The following is a 17813-nucleotide window of genomic DNA, read 5'->3' on the forward strand; positions in this document are numbered from 1 at the left end:
AAATATAATAAACTTGAATTAATTAACATTTAAAAAATGATCTTATTTTTTAATTTAATATTTACTTTTTAGCAAGCTTAGCTTTAGTTTTGCGCTTCACCATAGGCTTGATGTCAGTTTTATCTGACTCGGGAGTGTCGGGAAGTATAATATCAGTTTTATCTTCCACATCATTGTCATTAGGTGGAGTGCAATTAAGTGGTTCTTCCGAAATTTCATTTTTATTTTTTCGACCCCGTTTTGATATTTTCGGTTTATCTAAAGCATCTTTTTGTTCACCATTAGTTTTTACTTTTTTTACCCCTTTTTTCGGCTTGATTTCAGGTGTTTCAAGTATAACATCAGAATCACCTGAATTAATATTTTTAATGGATTCCTCATTAGGTGATGAGTTTGGTTTTTTTAAGATTAATTCCTCTTTGGGTGGTGACTTTTGTTTTTTTATGATTAATTCCTCCTTGGGTGGTGATTTTTGTTTTTTTAAGATCAATTCCTCTTTAGGTGGAGACTTTTGTTTTTTTATGATTAATTCTCTATTTACTTCATCAATCTGTTTTACTTTTGAAGCTTTTTGGGTTTTACTTGATTTCTTGGTAATTGGCTCTAAACAATTTTGTTCTGGAGAATCAAGTAATATTTCACTATCATCTGAATTATTATTTCTAATCGCTTCTTCAGTTGGTGAATTTTGTTTTTGTAAGATAAGTTCTTTTTCTAAATCATCAATCTGTTTGACCTTCGGAGCTTTACGGTTTCTACCAGTTTTTTTTGTAGTCAGTTCTTTATTATTTTGCTCTTGTTTCTGTAAAATGGAATTAATATTAAAAAAAAACAAATTTTACTTACTCAAAACATATTTTTTCATGACATAATAGTTTTAAAGAAAATAATTCATAAAAAAAAATTTATAAAATAATTTAGTATATTAGTTGATTGAATTTGAATAAAAATTATATTGTGTATTTACACAAAAGCGTAACTTGAATATAAAATATAATAACATTTAAAAGTAAACATTTTTTATAGAATTTTTATTTGAGAAAAAATAATTGCAAACTGCTCTTAATATGAGTTTCCTTTAGAACCAAATATAAATCTATTTTAAATAATCAAAAATTTAAAAAAATAGGTTCAAAGCTATATTTAAATAAAATTGAAAAACTGGAAAATGTTTCTCACTAACATTAGAAAAAAATTAAGAAACCTGAATGTATATTTCAACTTTAAGAATAAAGTTTAAGATTTACTTTCAAACTATACTAATATTAATATGAATATATATAATAAATTAAGTTTATGAAAAAAATTTTGCTATCAAAATATATTTTATATATATAGTGTATTCATGCTAAGAGGTACCACTAAATATTTCAGTTTGATGACCTTGTATTGAAATGGGATAAGAACACCATATTTTTTCTACATATTCAAGTAGTGTATTTTTTTTAAAACAATTTTCGTAAAAAAATTATTTTTCAAATTATAAAATTGGCAAAATGGTAGTATGTTAAGTTTTATATTTACGAACAATATATATGGTATAGATAAAATTTTAATTTTGTTCAATTTAATACATGAAAATTAAAATTGATATACCATCCGGGTCAAAAATTTGAAATTTGGCTTAAAGTGTGTATATCGTAACTCCCTTTCATTCCACGAAAACCTCATTTAAATACAAGGTCATCAAACTGAAATATTTAGTGGTACTTTTTAGCATGAACACAACTTCATATACAGAATTCAGTAATACTTTAAAATGTTTCAGTTAAGAAATTTATGTATTCTAAACACTATATTAATCAGTTAGGATTAAAAATGTTACAATTTAATTATTTTCTTACGTCAATTTGATCTTTTTTAGCATTTCGTTTGGGTTTAGTTTCCTGTGGTAACGCATCGTGTGAATTAGCATTATTTTCTTGAGTTAATAACTGTTTTTTTTCATCATTTTTTTTAATTTTTTTTTTAGATTTGTTATCAAATTCTTTATGCTCTGAAGTGTCTGGCGATTTCGATTCAATTTCTTTAACAACATTTTTTTTGTTTGTCTGTTGTCTATCTTTAGTTACAATAGTATCTTCAGATGTTTTTGAAATTTCTGTTGACAATATGTCAACACTAGCTGCTCTACGGTTTCTTTTAGTTACTTTATTGGATACTATAGGTTTTGACATATCAGATGCATCCGGAGATATATCTTTATCAACACGTCTTTTTCTACTTTTACCCACAGTTTTTTTTTCTAAAGCTGTAAAAATAGGTTGTCTATCAACACTAGATGCTCTAGTTCGGCCTCTTAAAATCCTCACATCTTCCTTTACATCTTTAGAGAGCTTGGATTTTCCTTTGATAGCTGTCTTTTTTACTGATATTTTTTTAGGCTCCTCTTCCATCAATTGATTACCAGAATTATCTGATTCAATTATTTCAGCAGGATTTGAAAAATCTTTCATTTTTTCAATTAATACAGTAGAATTCAAATTTTCAATAGATAATTCTGATTCTTCATCTTTCTTTGTATCATCTAAAATTATAAATAGAATTATTAATTAATTATTGTATCATAACTAGATATATTACTTATATATTTTTGATTCAACAAGTGATTATATGAAAATTGTTATTTATATTTTACTCTAATTAAGTACTAAGAAATGAATACAAAGAAATTTTAAATAAATATTAAGGAAAGTTATTTTGACACCAATGTTTCTTTATTGAAATATAAAATATATTTATTAGAAACTAAGAAAATTGAAATTTAGTAATAATCTTTTTAGATATTTTAAAATACTTATTCGAATAATAAGTTAAGGACTAAAAATAAAAAATTTTAAAAATAAAGAATCAAACATTTAATCAATGTTAATTATTTATATCAATATTTTTACATTGCAATGATCGATGTTAATGTCTTTTTTTGGCATTTTAAATATAAATCAAGTTCAAAATTCATTCAAATTTTTCAAAAATGTAACTATTACTTTAATAACAGAATATTAATAAAACTGCATTTTGTTTATTTTAATATTATTTAATAATTTATACCACAATTATACAAAACAGTTTTGTTAAAGAATATTGTAGATATAAATAATATAATTTTTTTAATTTTATATTATTTTGAAGTTATAATTCAATATTACATATAACAGATATATATACAAAATAACTTTGGTCATTTTCTAATTGTGCTACTAGTAACTACTTTATTTTAAATATTTTTGTTACATAAAATCTTATTTTTTTAAATTTTTTTATTTACTTATATTCATAAATTATTTTACATTTAAATTAAAATGAATATAGTATATATTATTCAAAATTGTATTCCTTGAAATAAACAAAATGAGAACAAGGTCTTAATCCCCTCTTAAATATTTTATAGTCAATATACTTCATATTATTAAACAAGCATTAGCAATAATTACAATAAATGAAGTAGATAACTGGTATTTATAATAGATTCTCCAGGCTACAGATATTTAAAAAATGAAATTAAAACTATCTATCTTCATTCAAGTTATTTTTTGATAAACAACCAATTTCAATATATTTTCTTAAACTTAATTTGACACAAATAACAGGTAAGTAAATATTAATTTAATTTTTTAAAAATACAATAATAAATAATAGCAAAATAAATAAATAAACAGCAAAGAACTTTAATTTTGATAATAAATCAAATTTAAAAAAATTTAATATAAAAATTATACTGTCAATTCATCTCATAATCTGAAAATTAATAGTTTAACATAATTTATTTTCTTTATGTACTTATAATAGCTAATAAAACACATCATTTTTAAAATCAATTGTATTTCATAAAATTAAATCACATTACAGTTTAATATATATATCTATTAAACAAAATAAATAGCTAAGCTAAAAGTTATTAATTAAAGGTATAACTTTAATTTAACAACTTTTTAAGGCAGAAATTTCAAGTTTTGTAATATCAATTCTGACACATGTCCTATTTGTAATTATTTCAGTCCAACAAATTTTCATGCAAATATTGTTTAATTTTTTAAAAATTAAATATGTTATTAGGCCCAAAAACTTATTAAATTTACCAAAGATTCTAAACAGGCAAAATACATACAGAAATAAAATCTTTCTACATACAGCCAAGAAAAAATAGAAATACTTAAAATATTTATAATTTACAGTAATAATATTTAATTAATTCATATTGTGCATGTTTTAGTCAATAGATTATAATGCTTAAGTTGAAATTTTAAGAATATTCAATGTATTGCATTCAGTTCTTTAATAACCAAAAAGTAATGCATTTTAAATTAATAAATTTAATCTAATTTTAATTTATTTAAGTTTTTAGTTAAAACAATTCTTATGTACAAATGTATTTAGAAATAAATAAACAGTGAATTTTGGTTATGAGAATTAGCGAATATTGGGAAAAATCGTATTCAAAGAAATGAGAATAAAATCAAATTAGATTGTTGGATACAGAGAAGATAATTTATTAACTTAAAATTGATCAAAATTTATGAACTTATGTCACAATTATAAATTATTATTTAGGAAATAAGAAGAATTACTTTATACATTATTTTGTGATTTATAGCTACATAAATAATATATAATATTAATTATGTACATAAAAAATAAAAATTTAAGTTAAAATACTCCTATTTAAAGTCATGATAACATTTACTAAGAATTGACATTAATAGAATACAAAATGTAAGAATTTTATAAAGGCTTGAATCATCAATTTTGTTTTAACGGTGCATCATCACAATTAATTAGATTACCAAACTACGATAACAATTAAATTTTGTTATAGATATAAAAAACATTAAATTTACTTATTTAAATTAAATAATATAATTTAATTAAATATTATGATTAAATGTGTCATGAAATACGTAATCGACCAAGATAAATTTTATTTACAAAACTAGATAAAACTAAACTGCGGGAGTAGTTTGATAAATGTTTATTTTTTTTTTCAAATATTTAAGTTATAAAATTATAATTGTTAATTATAAATTTATACAAGTATTTAACTTTAATAATTATATTAAGAAACTAAAGGTTTTATTATGATGATGATTACAATTTTGAGAAAATGTTAATCTTTTGTAAATTTAAAACACATTAAATAATACCAATACTGAATTTAATAAATACGTTGATAAATTAAATTAATTCAACTCATAAAATGTAATATAAGTACATGGGGAAGTTATGGCCGACTAGTACAGTGTTTCCCAACATTAGGTCGCAAAATTTTTTTGATGGATCACTGTTCAAAAACTTATGACAAGAAAATTGTCATCAATGTTATCAATATATATATATATATATATATATATATGTGAGTATCTCAGAATTCAGTTTTTGCAGTATTGCATTTAAGTATATGATAAAATTTCTAAAAACAAAATTATTATAAAAAAATTGTAATGTTATTACATTAAAGAATACTTACTTAACATACATTTTTTTTTTTAAGGTTGTCCACCCAAACAAAGGAAATTTATAGGCCATCTTAGCATTATGGTTGGGAAACAAAGCACAAGTATATAGTAATTGTCTATTAAAGAATAGGTGCCGGTTAAATCCTGGCCACGAACGGTTTTACATTCTGAATGGAGTGACCACCTCGAGAGAAAAATCACAGAAACCTTATCACATGATAAACACAAAGGGGTGTTTAAAAATTGTAATAGAGCCTTACTAGCCTTGTTGAGATATTATAATAGCATCAATGCTGAAACCTCACAAAAAATAAAAAGTATACCTAGATTGGACATAGAATATTTTTCTTTTAATATAAGATATGTATATAAATTAATGGGTAAAACTTCAATGATAGTACCAAAATATTTTAATGAAAATTTTTTTGGCATTTAGGTATATTATGGCCCATAATAGATATCATAAATTTGTACCATCAATGTGTACATCTCAACAAGTGCAGCAGTTAATATTAAGAATAGTAATAAGATTTGACCAATAATAAGAAAACACACATATATTAACACGATTCTCAAACTGTGCTCAATGATAATATAGGGACTCTAATATGACCGTGAACTCAACTTTCATTGCGACAAACAATCGGTAAAAAACTGCTCAAGACGGTCGCGCCATATATGGGCGAATAACGTTGAGAAACGGGAGAACTGGGGAGTGGGGGAAATCGGCACAAATGGTAGAAAAAATTCGAAGGTGCGACGGATACGATTCTTACCGTTCTTCAAGGTTCGCCTGATCGTGATGCCGGACAGGTCCGGTAGCGTTTCGGGCTCGGCAGCAACTTTGGTCTTCGGTGCTGCTTTTCTTTTCGGAGCCATTCCAACGGCGGATAAATAAAAGGAAACTAGAACAGTTACAAGAGCAACAGTGTTAGAACACGCGATGTGGGCGCGCGGATAGAGAAATGATATTCACCAAGTGACGATAAACCTGTAAGGCTGGGAAATGGTGGCACAGGGCCGCGGTCTCTTAGTGCAGTTCGTGAGCTTACGTACGCGTGTGAGCTTTTGCTTGTGTAATTGTACGTTTGCGAGTTCTCGGAGAAGCGACGATATATTATTATAACTTTTAACGGTTAATAACGTTTCACACTATTGGGCAATAGTAGCCATTTTGGATTCGACTTGGTACACGGTGCGATGTCGGAACGACGAGGCGCAAAATGACTGGTGGGCCCCCGTAGCGGAAACGAGCGCGGTAGGCCGGAGGCGGGTGGACGGCCGAAAATGGAGCGAATCGCCGCGGAAATCCGTACACCTTACAGAGGTGCCACTCTCGCGCGCGTGTACCGTCACTGTCGGGATTTCGTATTATTTCTTGCCGTCGGTCGTCCAGACGTTAGAGACGCGTTCCCGTCGTCCGGGGGAGTTCACGGATTCGCGTACGTCCGGTTCTCGGGATGGACGCATTTACTATCTCTTCCTCCGCCGGTATAATTATCGCGCGCCATCCGGCACGACTGGACCGACGAGTCGTCGGTTAACCGTTTCCCCCGATATAAATAGAACGCATCGATGGCCGCGAGCGTCCCCTCGTTCCCTTCTGTCCGCTTGTCGACGTTTTTGTCTGCTCGTACGCACGCCGTTCGCTAAGCGCGGTATGTTGGGACAAAACGAGTCATTTGATCGATTCCGTTCGTTTGGATTTGTTCGGAACGGTCATTCAAAACATGTTTGGTTCATATCGTTATTTTCATGGAACTAAAACATAATAACTACTACATAGAACCGGACAAAGATCTATTGGATCAATCGTTTTCATTCGTTCCGTAAAATTTCGTACGCTTAAACGAACAGAATTAATTTTATTTTGATTTTGGAATGCAAATGAAACGCATTCAATCTATTTCGTGATAAAATCATAACTGAATTACGCGATTTGTAAAATGTTATTGAAATGATAACTACGCTGTAACAACAGTCTATATGCGAACAAAACGAAATTAAATGAATTAACGACTTTATATTTTTACGATCACAAGGTTCGTTCAAAAGTGTGACCCGTTCAATAAGATCTGTTTGCTCGCAAACGACACATCTTTACGTGGTCATTATACCGATTGCCGCGAACTCACTCTGATCTCGGATGTAGGGTTAAAATTTATAGGAGGGGGCAAGGGTGACTCGTCAGGGAATACTTTGAGACTGCTTATTATTACTTATAAATTACTTACGACTTATTTTTACATCATATATTATTACAGAAGTACGTATATTACTAATTAGTAATCGAATGAATAGGATATAGATAGATGTATGAAACCCTGAAAATGGTATAGGGATCATAGTCACCGAAGAATAATTTTTTTAAATTATTTTATTTTTTTTTTTGCAATTTAAACTCATTTTTTAGACTTTAGTCCTGTTATAGACTAAGACAGAACGTGTACGGATTTCCCACATCACACAGTCAAACGGACAAATTACTCGTTGTCATTCCTTGTCAATAAATAGGTAATTTTAGAGTTTAAACGAAATCGTGGGCGTAACGAAAAAAAAATATTATTAATTTTTTTTTTTTTACAAATCCACTCCTTACTGTTTAACAACTATGTGCACGGTGCCGCAATAGTGTCCAAATAGGATTCCAAAGTGTCGTTCTAAAATGACCTTTTTTATACTTCTTGAACATAATTTCGTCTTGCTAGTATAGGTAGTTATTTATGTTTAGCTAACATTTAGTTTTTATATTATGATATTCGTTGTCCGCGTACAATAATAATGTACGAGTATATTGTGTACGTATCTGCGGTTCTACTCCCCGTGTATGTACACCGATTAAGTGATATTTTCCAAAACGTGTATGTAAGAATGTGGTTTGATAAAATATTACTTTTGTATAAATAAAAATTGAAAATAGTCCGCATAAATCGGTATTATTATAATATAATATACATTATATTATTAATATAGCGGTGAACATCTATTAATTAATTTGTTTGCTCATTTTTCCCGAACTATTATTAAATATTTTATCTCTTAGTGACTTAGTTCTTTTAAAATATTATCTAAACGACATCATCAATGGCTGACTTCGATTTAATCTTTTGAAAAATGTTACCAGAGTTTTCTCGTTTTTGGTCGTAAAAACTTATTTTCAACCAAATAATGTTATGGGAAATAGTGTACCTACCTACTTAATATATTATCAATTAAACGTCGAAGTACTTTTTTCAATATGTGATGTTTAGATCAATTATGAGCAATATCTAACCCATGGATTTTCATCATTTATATCTTGAAGTAGTTACCTACACAATTGGTAGAAATTTATGTATAATCATATTCGATTATATATAATCATATTCATCATTCGAAAATCAAACTGCTAATGGATATCCAGTTGTTACAATAATATTCGGCACGTACCATATACTGTATGTTGGTAGATATCTCGTTTAAACAAAGCTTTTTAATACTTAAAATTCAAATATAATGAAAGCAATACCATATGATCGACCTATCTACTGTTAATTATACTAATGATTTTCTTAAAATTGATTTTAACAGGATATCAATAAAAAATTTACAATTGTATAACATAGTTTAGTTGCGAGATTATTTAACATCAGAGTTTATTGTAAGTCTGTATTCAATTGAAATATTAAATAAACATTTCTTAAATTGTTATTAAAATAAAATAGTAAACCAACTGATCACCACTGCTTAGATACGTTTTATAGTTGATGACTGTGAACGTTACATATATCCTACATTTTTTATTTTTATTTCCTTCGAATTCCAATCCATGCATTAATTAAATAAAGATTGCATTTTATGCGACAAATAAAAGATTAAAAATTAACAATCCATAAAAAGAAACCATAAACATTACATTTTTTAATTTTAATACATTTTATTAACACTTTCAAGTAGTTAATCTACACCTAAAATGTCCATAATTTTCCATTTATAGTTATTAATATCTTTCTTTGCATAGCTTTAGTTCAAACACAGGTAGTATTTTAGACAGGTCATTTTCAATTGTTTTAATTTTTTTTTAATATAAAAGAAATACTGAAAAAAAATATTCAGTTGTTATTTCTTAATACTCATACTTTCTAATAACACACCCCGTTGTATAAAACGAATCTGTCCACGAGACCTATTAAATACATAAAAAAAATTACAAAAATTATATAATTTCAAATTATATAAAGTAAGTATTTCCAATTGGAGTTGTGTCACGGGGTACCCACTTCTTTCATTGCACCATGACTCGTAAATATGTTATATTACTTATTGTAAAAAAAAAATAAAAATATATATATATATATCTTGTATTTTGTTCAGTACGTCTTTGAAGGTCGGGTGCTACGAATATTTTATTACAACTACTTACAATTCATTTGTATTTAATTAAATTATAAGATTGATTATTAAATGTATTATATATATAGTAATGAATAATATTATATATAAACGTTTATCTTTCTATATAATTTGATTTCCTTCCCAATTTGTTTTTAAGGTAAACTACATTTATGTAATAATATTACTATAATATGCATATTATGACTAGTGGTTTTAAGATTAACTAAATTAAGATTATCATTTACATAGGTATATTTTGATAGGTCATTAGTCATTCCAATGTATATTAATGGCATGTATTATCGTTTTAGTTATTATTTATTATCAGATACATCAAAATGATCTATTAATTTACTTTTTCACTCCTATAGAATTGTTATTATATTCAATAAATATTTAATTTGAATTAAAAATGTCAATAAATGTTATAATTCTATAATAATTACGAATAAGAATGAAATTAATTGTTGTTCTTAAATATACACGTCATATATTCAAGCACACAATAATTCTAAATATATTTAAATATCTACTAAACATGAATTATAATATTTACTAAGAGTGAATACTATTTATGAAACATTTGTTGATATAAATTATCACTTTTATGTATGAATAGACTTCAGTGGCAATGAGCAGCCTAACCTGTTTTATGAGGCAGATTTTTTAATTAAAATATTTCCATTTGTAATTTCTATTAGAATTATATAGGTAAATTATTTCAGTATTAAATAACAAACACTTTATAATGGCAAAAGTTTATGTTAAATATTGAAGTTAATTATTAAAGAAAACCGTCTAAAATCAAACCGTGACTTGTGAAAAAAGTATTATATTCTTTAGATAAAATGATTTATAGTATTTAACATTTATTACGTAATTTTAATTAAAAATTATATGTTATTCTGATTTCCGATAAGACGCTCGGTATTTATCGATTTCACCATAATTTGTTATTTTTTAATTAATTATAAAAGTTTGTCGCTATCGTAAGTGTAACCTAATCGAAAAATTTTCGTATATTATTTTGAAATTAATTTAAAATTGTTACTCTTTATTTAATTAGTTACGTATAATTATAAATATATTGAAACGTTGAATTAAAAACACATCATTAGTTTAATGATGATATGTATATGAATGCTGATTGTTGAGTTTTATCTATTTGAGAAATAAATGTTATCTATAAATTATGTATATTACAATATAAAAATTTAAAAGACTAAACAAGTGTTTATTACGAATTTTGTAGAAGTAAAAATATCAAAATGAAAAGAACTATTGCAATATTGGCTCTGGTATTCAGTATTTCATCTGCATTTACTGCAGGTAAATTTATTATATTGAACATTGTATAATATTTAATAATATAATTTGTTTAAACCAATCAATCGCAAGTATTTCCTTACAAATTCTTAAACGTTAACAGATAATGTTTCTATACAAGCAAATTGGTCGTCTGATGATGACACATTGCCAGAAAAATTACCAAAAAAATTAATGGGTAAAACTGATGATGAAATTCAAAAGGCTGTGTTTCAAGGATATGAAAATCAACTTAAAGTGATTTCTGAGTACAATGGAAATTTGTTGGATTCAGAATCTCCTTATGCGTACTTTAAGGATGAAATGCCTATTCCTAATACAAGAACTTCTAATCCTCAATCTGATGTTGTATTTTACAACAATGCCATTAGAGGATTTATTGGATATAATAAGAACATCATAATCATCAAATGGGTTCCAGATCAGGTAGCTATTGATTTGTTTTCAATATAATTGTGTATAAATATAAAAAGGGTAGGTACCTCACTGATTTCTTTCATTCTTTATACTCCATAAATGTATTATTTTTCTTGATTATTTTTTAGATACCTATCTAACTTTCGAGTCTTTTGTAACTTATGCAAAGTAGACTTAAAAAATGTTAATTAAAATTTTAATTTTTCAGTAATATAATTTGAAATCAAAACCGAATTGTTAAACCTCGTTTTATTTTACACATCACTACACTAACAATTTTTTTTTAGATTCTGAGTGAAACAAAAAAAGATTGGTTTTACCATGTGATCTAGGTTTTTTCCTTTTGTATCTGTGTATTCGATATCGTCAAGTTGTAGTTCTCTAATTATCATAATCATAAAATAAAAAGATAGACCTCGATGTATTTTTGCTCCTTAAAAAAGGTTCATCTTAAAAAATTTCTTATAGTTTTTCCAATAATTATGAAAAACTGACCAAAAATTTCAAGAAACTGCAAAATATATAGCATACCGGTATTCTTCAAAATCAAAATTTTGTTTTCATTGAAACTGAAAAAAAATAACCGTAGAGACTAGAAATTTTCACCAAATACTTTTATCGCCAATAGCAAAATTTTCAATTATTTTAACTTTTTTTTAGCTATTTTTTTTTTTTTTTTTTGTAAGATATCGATTAGATAATTTTCTTTTAAAAAAAAAGTCTTGAAAATTTGATTCAAAGTTCCTCATGTATAGTTTCTGCAAAATAATTTAAAAAAAAATATTGAGCTTAATAAAAAAAATATAAGATATGAACATTTGAAAATTAAATTTTCTTAAAACTTGTGAAAAATCACGAAAATTTGCGATATTTTTAGTTATTATATTAATTATTATAATAATTAAATTTGAATTATAAAGAAATTTCATTATTTTAGAATAGTTTAATGAAATTTGATATATTTGTTAGCACTTGAAATTTATGATTTTTCCCATGTTTTAAGCAGTTATAGTTTGGTGTACATATCTATATACAACAGGACTTTAATGTAATTTGTTTTTCTACCTATATGTTTTTTTTAACTTATCTTCGAAAGAAAAACACTTAAATCTCGGTTTTAGTCGCTTTTTTAATTCTTAAATAGGACCTGATTGATGCATTTTAAAGCCTCAGGTAAAATAAATCATGTGGCCCTTTGTCAACAGTAGCGCACTTCTCTAAATATGGGTTGTTTAAAACAAATTAATAACTAAAATTTACTTCTAAATTTTTACAAAAAATATTACAATGTTAAATATTTGTATACAAAATATAAAAATGTTCATAAAATCCGAGGTCCTCTAATAAAGTAAGGGTTAGGAAATTGCCTATCCTGGCTAATGGTAAATATGATCTTGTTCTCAATGGCATAGTCAGAGGGGTTTAACGGGTTATAAATTCCTCCACGAAATGTCTCTTTTATTTTGTAAAATATACAATCACTTAAAGACATAGATATAGTTTGGCATTATAATACAACCATTGTGATATTATTATCAAAACTGATGACCTGTTAAAAGAACTTCCTAATCATTTAAGAAGATTAAATATTAATTTTTAAATATAAGTTGCTTTTATGCATATGTTTGTATTTATGTGTATTTTTTCAAAGATTGTAAACTCAGTTTCAATAAACTAAACAATTACACATTTTATATTATAACTTATGTTTAATCGACTTATTAAAATTAAAACATTGGTACTTATGTATCAGAGAATAGAAAATTGAAAATATTTTTCTGGCTATGCCATTGCTTGTTCTTGTATACCTTTTGGAATACATTTTTTTGATCATAAATAAAATCAATACATATACTTGTAATACATTTTAGAAAAAGTATTTTAAATCAAATTGTTTTCATTAAAATATTTGTATATGAATAGTTAACAAAAAATAAACACGAATAAAACAAAATTTCTTATAATGCATTTTGAAATAATAATTTGTTTTTACTAAAATAATATTTTATATTAACTTTGATTTATAAAATCTGTCATATTAATGAATTTTTAATATTTTCATTAAAATTTAAGAAAAGTAATGAAAAGTATCTTTGAAATGAAAATAACTTATATTATGTTCACTCTAATATTTTAATCTTTATTGTTTTTATCGTTTCATGTAGGTGGTTACAGAAATAGGATGGAAGGAATTAAGTGTTAGAGGAAGATACACCTTTATAAACTCTACCTATTTGGATCAAGGAAGATATCATATCCAACTAAAAGATATGACGTATCTTGCTAGCACCACACTTTCAGAAAATTCCGGAGCATATCCGTCGACGGTACCAAAGTCTAGTATTTCATACAAGAACATACTAGTGTCATTTACTGGTGGCTTACCACAATTATCCAAGACAAGTGATTCTACAAATGTCAAGTAATAATATAAACAATTATTTAGACCAACAATACTAGCTAAATAATCCGGCTTCGCTCGTGTATAGTTATTGCTTTCGCTAATTGAAATTCTTAAATTAGATATTTATTATTTACCTTCTTTATTTTTTCCGTCCCCTAGCAACATTCCTTAAATAAACGAAGTGAATTTTCAAACGAAAATTATAGCACGTAGGTTGTACAGTTTGAGTTAGTTTTATAATAAAAACAGCACCAAAACAAAAATGCAATAAAAATCATATAGTTTTTCCTAAAATATCATTTATTTTTTTTCAAATTCTTTATTATCAATCCAATACATTTGAGTAAACAATATTCTTTGTTTGTCTATTTGGGACATACACAAAAACAATTTGGAGTGTCAACTCTTGAACAGGCCACGTATAGTTGCCCGTGTGAAAAACACGGTTCCTCAAAATTCAAACCGCATACTTGGAGCGTTTATCCTTGTGCTGTCTTATTGATGGACATGGCGAATGATAGGGGCACGGGGAATTGCAATCGTTTGAATTCAAATGGCATGTCTGTTGGTATTAGAGGAATACGTGGGATGAGTACAACTTCCCCTTTCGCTGAGCCAGTTAATATTGTGGCTTCGGCATCAATCTTTTTACAGCTAATTTTGTGCCGTTGCACATTTTTGGTGCATTCAAATTCCGTAGTAAAATAATTGATAAGCTGACCTTTAAATTCAAGCAATGTGGTTACATACCGGGCAGTTCCAACGAATTCAAAAACTCAGCTGGATAGTTGACTGCATCATCTTTATTCAATGCGCTATCAACAGATTTGTATGATGTCATTGCACCAGGCAATTTTTTTTTTGGATGAGATAATTGATAGTATTGACATGCATATTTTTTGGGTGCCAGAATTGCGCGTTCATTCAACCAATTGTGATTCCTGTGATTCTGGACAATATTCGGAAACACTCTTTCAATCAAATCTTCTTTTGATTGGAGAATTGTACAAAAATTATTTGGCAAACTAATTAAATCGTTTGTGTTATCAATTTGAACTTTGCCATTTCCGATTTACATCAATTGCTTCGAAAAACGATCTGCAGATTGATCATTGTGCAACTGAATACACATGTTTATGTTTAGCGTCATTTTTCACTCATATCTTCACAGGAAAGAAGACTTTAGGCACTCATTGATCTCATCTGCCGGTGTTGAGCGTGGAATTACGGGCAGTGTTTGCCTAAAATCACCTGACAATAATATCAATGCACCACCAAAAGTGTTTTGATTGACACGTAGATCTTGCATCGTGCGGTGTATTGCAATATTTTAAGTGATTTTTTATGCGTCATCATACATTCATCCAATAAAATAATTGCTGTTTGCTGCAAAACTTTCGTCATCGCAGAATTTCTTAATATACTGCACGATTCTCAATCACCTGTAGTACATTAAAAATAATTACATCTTAATTAATGCAAATGTATTTCAAGCCAATCGATCAATAAATACAAACAAATTTACACATTTAACGGCAATTTTAATGCAAAGTGTGCTGTTCGTTCGCTATCCAACAGAGTAGCAGCTATTCCAGACAAAGCAAGTGCTAATGCAATTTTCCCTTGCGGTCGAATAATTGCCAAAATAGTGATATTACAAGGTTTTACCCGTACCACCGGGCGCATCCAAAAAGTAAAATTTGCCGGCTTCATTTTGTTTAGCTTGCATGATGGTATCATACACATTTTTTTATAATATGATATGGTTTGCGTATGTATGAGTTTGTACATTAGGTTGGATCGATTTTTTCTATTAGTATGGACCAAAAATTTACCTTTATCAAATAAATTTTAAATAACGCAGGATTTTCTAAAAAAAAAACGCGTTGTAGGGGGGGGGGGTGGGGGGGAATTTGCAATTGGAGCAGCCGTTTTCGAGATATAGACGTTTTTTCATTTTTCATACATTTTGTTGTTGTTTTTGGCCATGTCGCCAGGTGTGCACTTAAGAGCCCATAACTCCGGAACCACTTATCGCACAGCATAAAAACTTCACAGAAACCACTTACATATCAATCTTAATATTCCTTGAAATTTTTATCGAATTTGGTTTATTGAATCGGTTTGGTAGATCTTGAGTTATAAAATTTATTCAAAATGTACACTTATTTTTATATATATATAAGATTTGTAAAATATATTGTTTAGTAAATAAAAGGTATTACATAGCAATAATTTTAGAATAAATTTGTTTTCATTATTTTAAAATAAGTAAAATCGAAAGTATAAAAATATTAAGTATATATATATATATTAGTGATACCATATTATTATATAATATCATGATTTATTTTTTCATTGAAATAACAATATGCAATTTATAAATAGCTATATATTTCGTCATTTAAAATGTAAAATATTTTCTCTACTAAAAATTTACATAATAATTATAAAAACTACTGAATACAATGTAATTTGTCCATCCTAATAGACTCTAGAGTAATAAAATCTTCAAATTTTACAGGTGATTCGATGTATATTGATGATTGTATGTATACTGATGTAACATGCGGGCCTGAATCTTTTTTATATAATCATCACCATCTTGGTATACTAATTTTTACGTAAATACTATCATAACAGTATTTCTGATCGTAGTAAATGAAACTTTTCTTTTAGAATTTCTCTATTATATCAATAATATTATTTAATTATTTCACATGTATATTTCATATGTATATATACATATATTATATCCAATATAATTTTGTAATTATATATCTATTGAAGTTATTGAACTGCATTGAAAAAACAAGTTTATAGCAAATACATTTAACACAATAATATTTTATTTTTATCGTAGGCACTTTGTGGAAGACATAATATTCCAAAATGTTGCCGACCGTATTCTCAAGGACACCCACAAAAACATCACTTCGGCTATACGTCAGTCCGTCTCGAAGTATGTCATCTTCCAAAACGATACGGTTTTTAATTTCCCGGGTGTCAACGGAAAACTACCTACCGGCACCACAGGATATAGTTTCAGTAACACGATTATTAGTGGCCTTAGTAATACTGAAATTAAATTGAAGAAGATCACTGCGAAAATTGCTGTTAACACGTTGACCACTGATTTACGGGTGACGATCCATAGTTTAAATGGTAAAACTGATTTTAAGCTTGAAGAGAGTAAACCTACCATAGGAAAAGCAACATTTACTGTCGGCCGAATCGATGCCAACATATCTTTCAACATGCTCAAAACTACCGAATGCAAGTCTGAGGTGACAATCAACCAGTCAAATATGAAATACGATGCAAAACTTACGGGTGACAATGAAAAGGTTTTAACCAAAGCATTTTTTGACAATATTACAGCTCAATTGAATACTAAAATCTGCAAAACTTTCGGCCAGACTACTAAATAAACATAGTAGATATCCAAGTATTATATTCACTGTATCTACTATACAAATATACTATATATTTGTCTTATTAAATTAAATATTTTACTTTCAAGAATTTTCATTTTATTGGATTGTTAAATTTTTTTAAATTGTAATGAAATTGTAATTGGATGAATATATCTTAATTCATATTACTTATATCTATAACCTATGGTATTAATTTCAGTTATATATTCATGTCTTACAATAGTTGACTGACAAGATCGTTATTTTTTTAAGTTACGTAAGACTATAGGCTAATTATTGAAATTAGCAAAAAAACATGTATATTTTTCTTTTTTTGATTATGAATAGTAAATTTGGTTTTAAAAAATGATATATGCGTATATAAGTAACTTGTATTGGTTGTTAAGGGTTTATACTGACTAT

At 27.1% G+C, this 17813-nt stretch overlaps 2 protein-coding genes across 3 annotated transcripts; one reads left to right on the plus strand and one right to left on the minus strand.

The window, feature by feature from the left end:
• Positions 1-18: 18 nt before the first annotated feature.
• Positions 19-7803, minus strand: LOC112687770 (transcriptional regulator ATRX homolog). Of its 2 annotated transcripts, none has more exons than XM_025560690.1 (4): positions 6445-7803; positions 6230-6358; positions 1845-2527; positions 19-802 (listed from the first exon to the last, which is right to left on the minus strand). In XM_025560690.1, the coding sequence occupies exons 2-4, from the start codon at positions 6330-6332 to the stop codon at positions 62-64; spliced, it is 1527 nt and encodes a 508-aa protein (XP_025416475.1). In that variant the 5' UTR covers positions 6333-6358; positions 6445-7803; the 3' UTR covers positions 19-61. The 2 variants fall into 2 exon arrangements, with proteins under 2 accessions (XP_025416475.1, XP_025416474.1); XM_025560689.1 differs by having other exon boundaries at positions 20-802; positions 6430-7802.
• LOC112687771 lies at positions 3496-17510 on the plus strand. The gene is made up of 5 exons (XM_025560691.1): positions 3496-3590; positions 11080-11156; positions 11257-11579; positions 13736-13992; positions 16838-17510. Exons 2-5 carry the CDS (start codon positions 11096-11098, stop codon positions 17403-17405), a joined length of 1209 nt encoding a protein of 402 aa, XP_025416476.1. The 5' UTR covers positions 3496-3590; positions 11080-11095; the 3' UTR covers positions 17406-17510.
• The last annotated feature ends 303 nt before the right edge of the window (positions 17511-17813 follow it).

The sequence above is a fragment of the Sipha flava genome, unplaced genomic scaffold (genome assembly GCF_003268045.1).
Source record: "Sipha flava isolate LNK unplaced genomic scaffold, YSA_version1 360_pilon_pilon, whole genome shotgun sequence".
Taxonomy (NCBI): Eukaryota; Metazoa; Arthropoda; class Insecta; order Hemiptera; family Aphididae; genus Sipha; species Sipha flava.

Coding starts and splice junctions, on each gene's coding strand:
- LOC112687771 (XM_025560691.1), top strand. CDS start 11,096: ATGAAAAGAACTATTGCAATATTGGCTCTGGTATTCAGTATTTCATCT. Junction 11,157..11,256: donor TTCATCTGCATTTACTGCAG/GTAAATTTATTA, acceptor AAACGTTAACAG/ATAATGTTTCTATACAAGCA. Junction 11,580..13,735: donor TCAAATGGGTTCCAGATCAG/GTAGCTATTGAT, acceptor CGTTTCATGTAG/GTGGTTACAGAAATAGGATG.
- LOC112687770 (XM_025560690.1), bottom strand. CDS start 6,332: ATGGCTCCGAAAAGAAAAGCAGCACCGAAGACCAAAGTTGCTGCCGAG. Junction 2,528..6,229: donor CAGGCGAACCTTGAAGAACG/GTAAGAATCGTA, acceptor TTATAATTTTAG/ATGATACAAAGAAAGATGAA. Junction 803..1,844: donor CTAAAAAAGATCAAATTGAC/GTAAGAAAATAA, acceptor TCCATTTTACAG/AAACAAGAGCAAAATAATAA.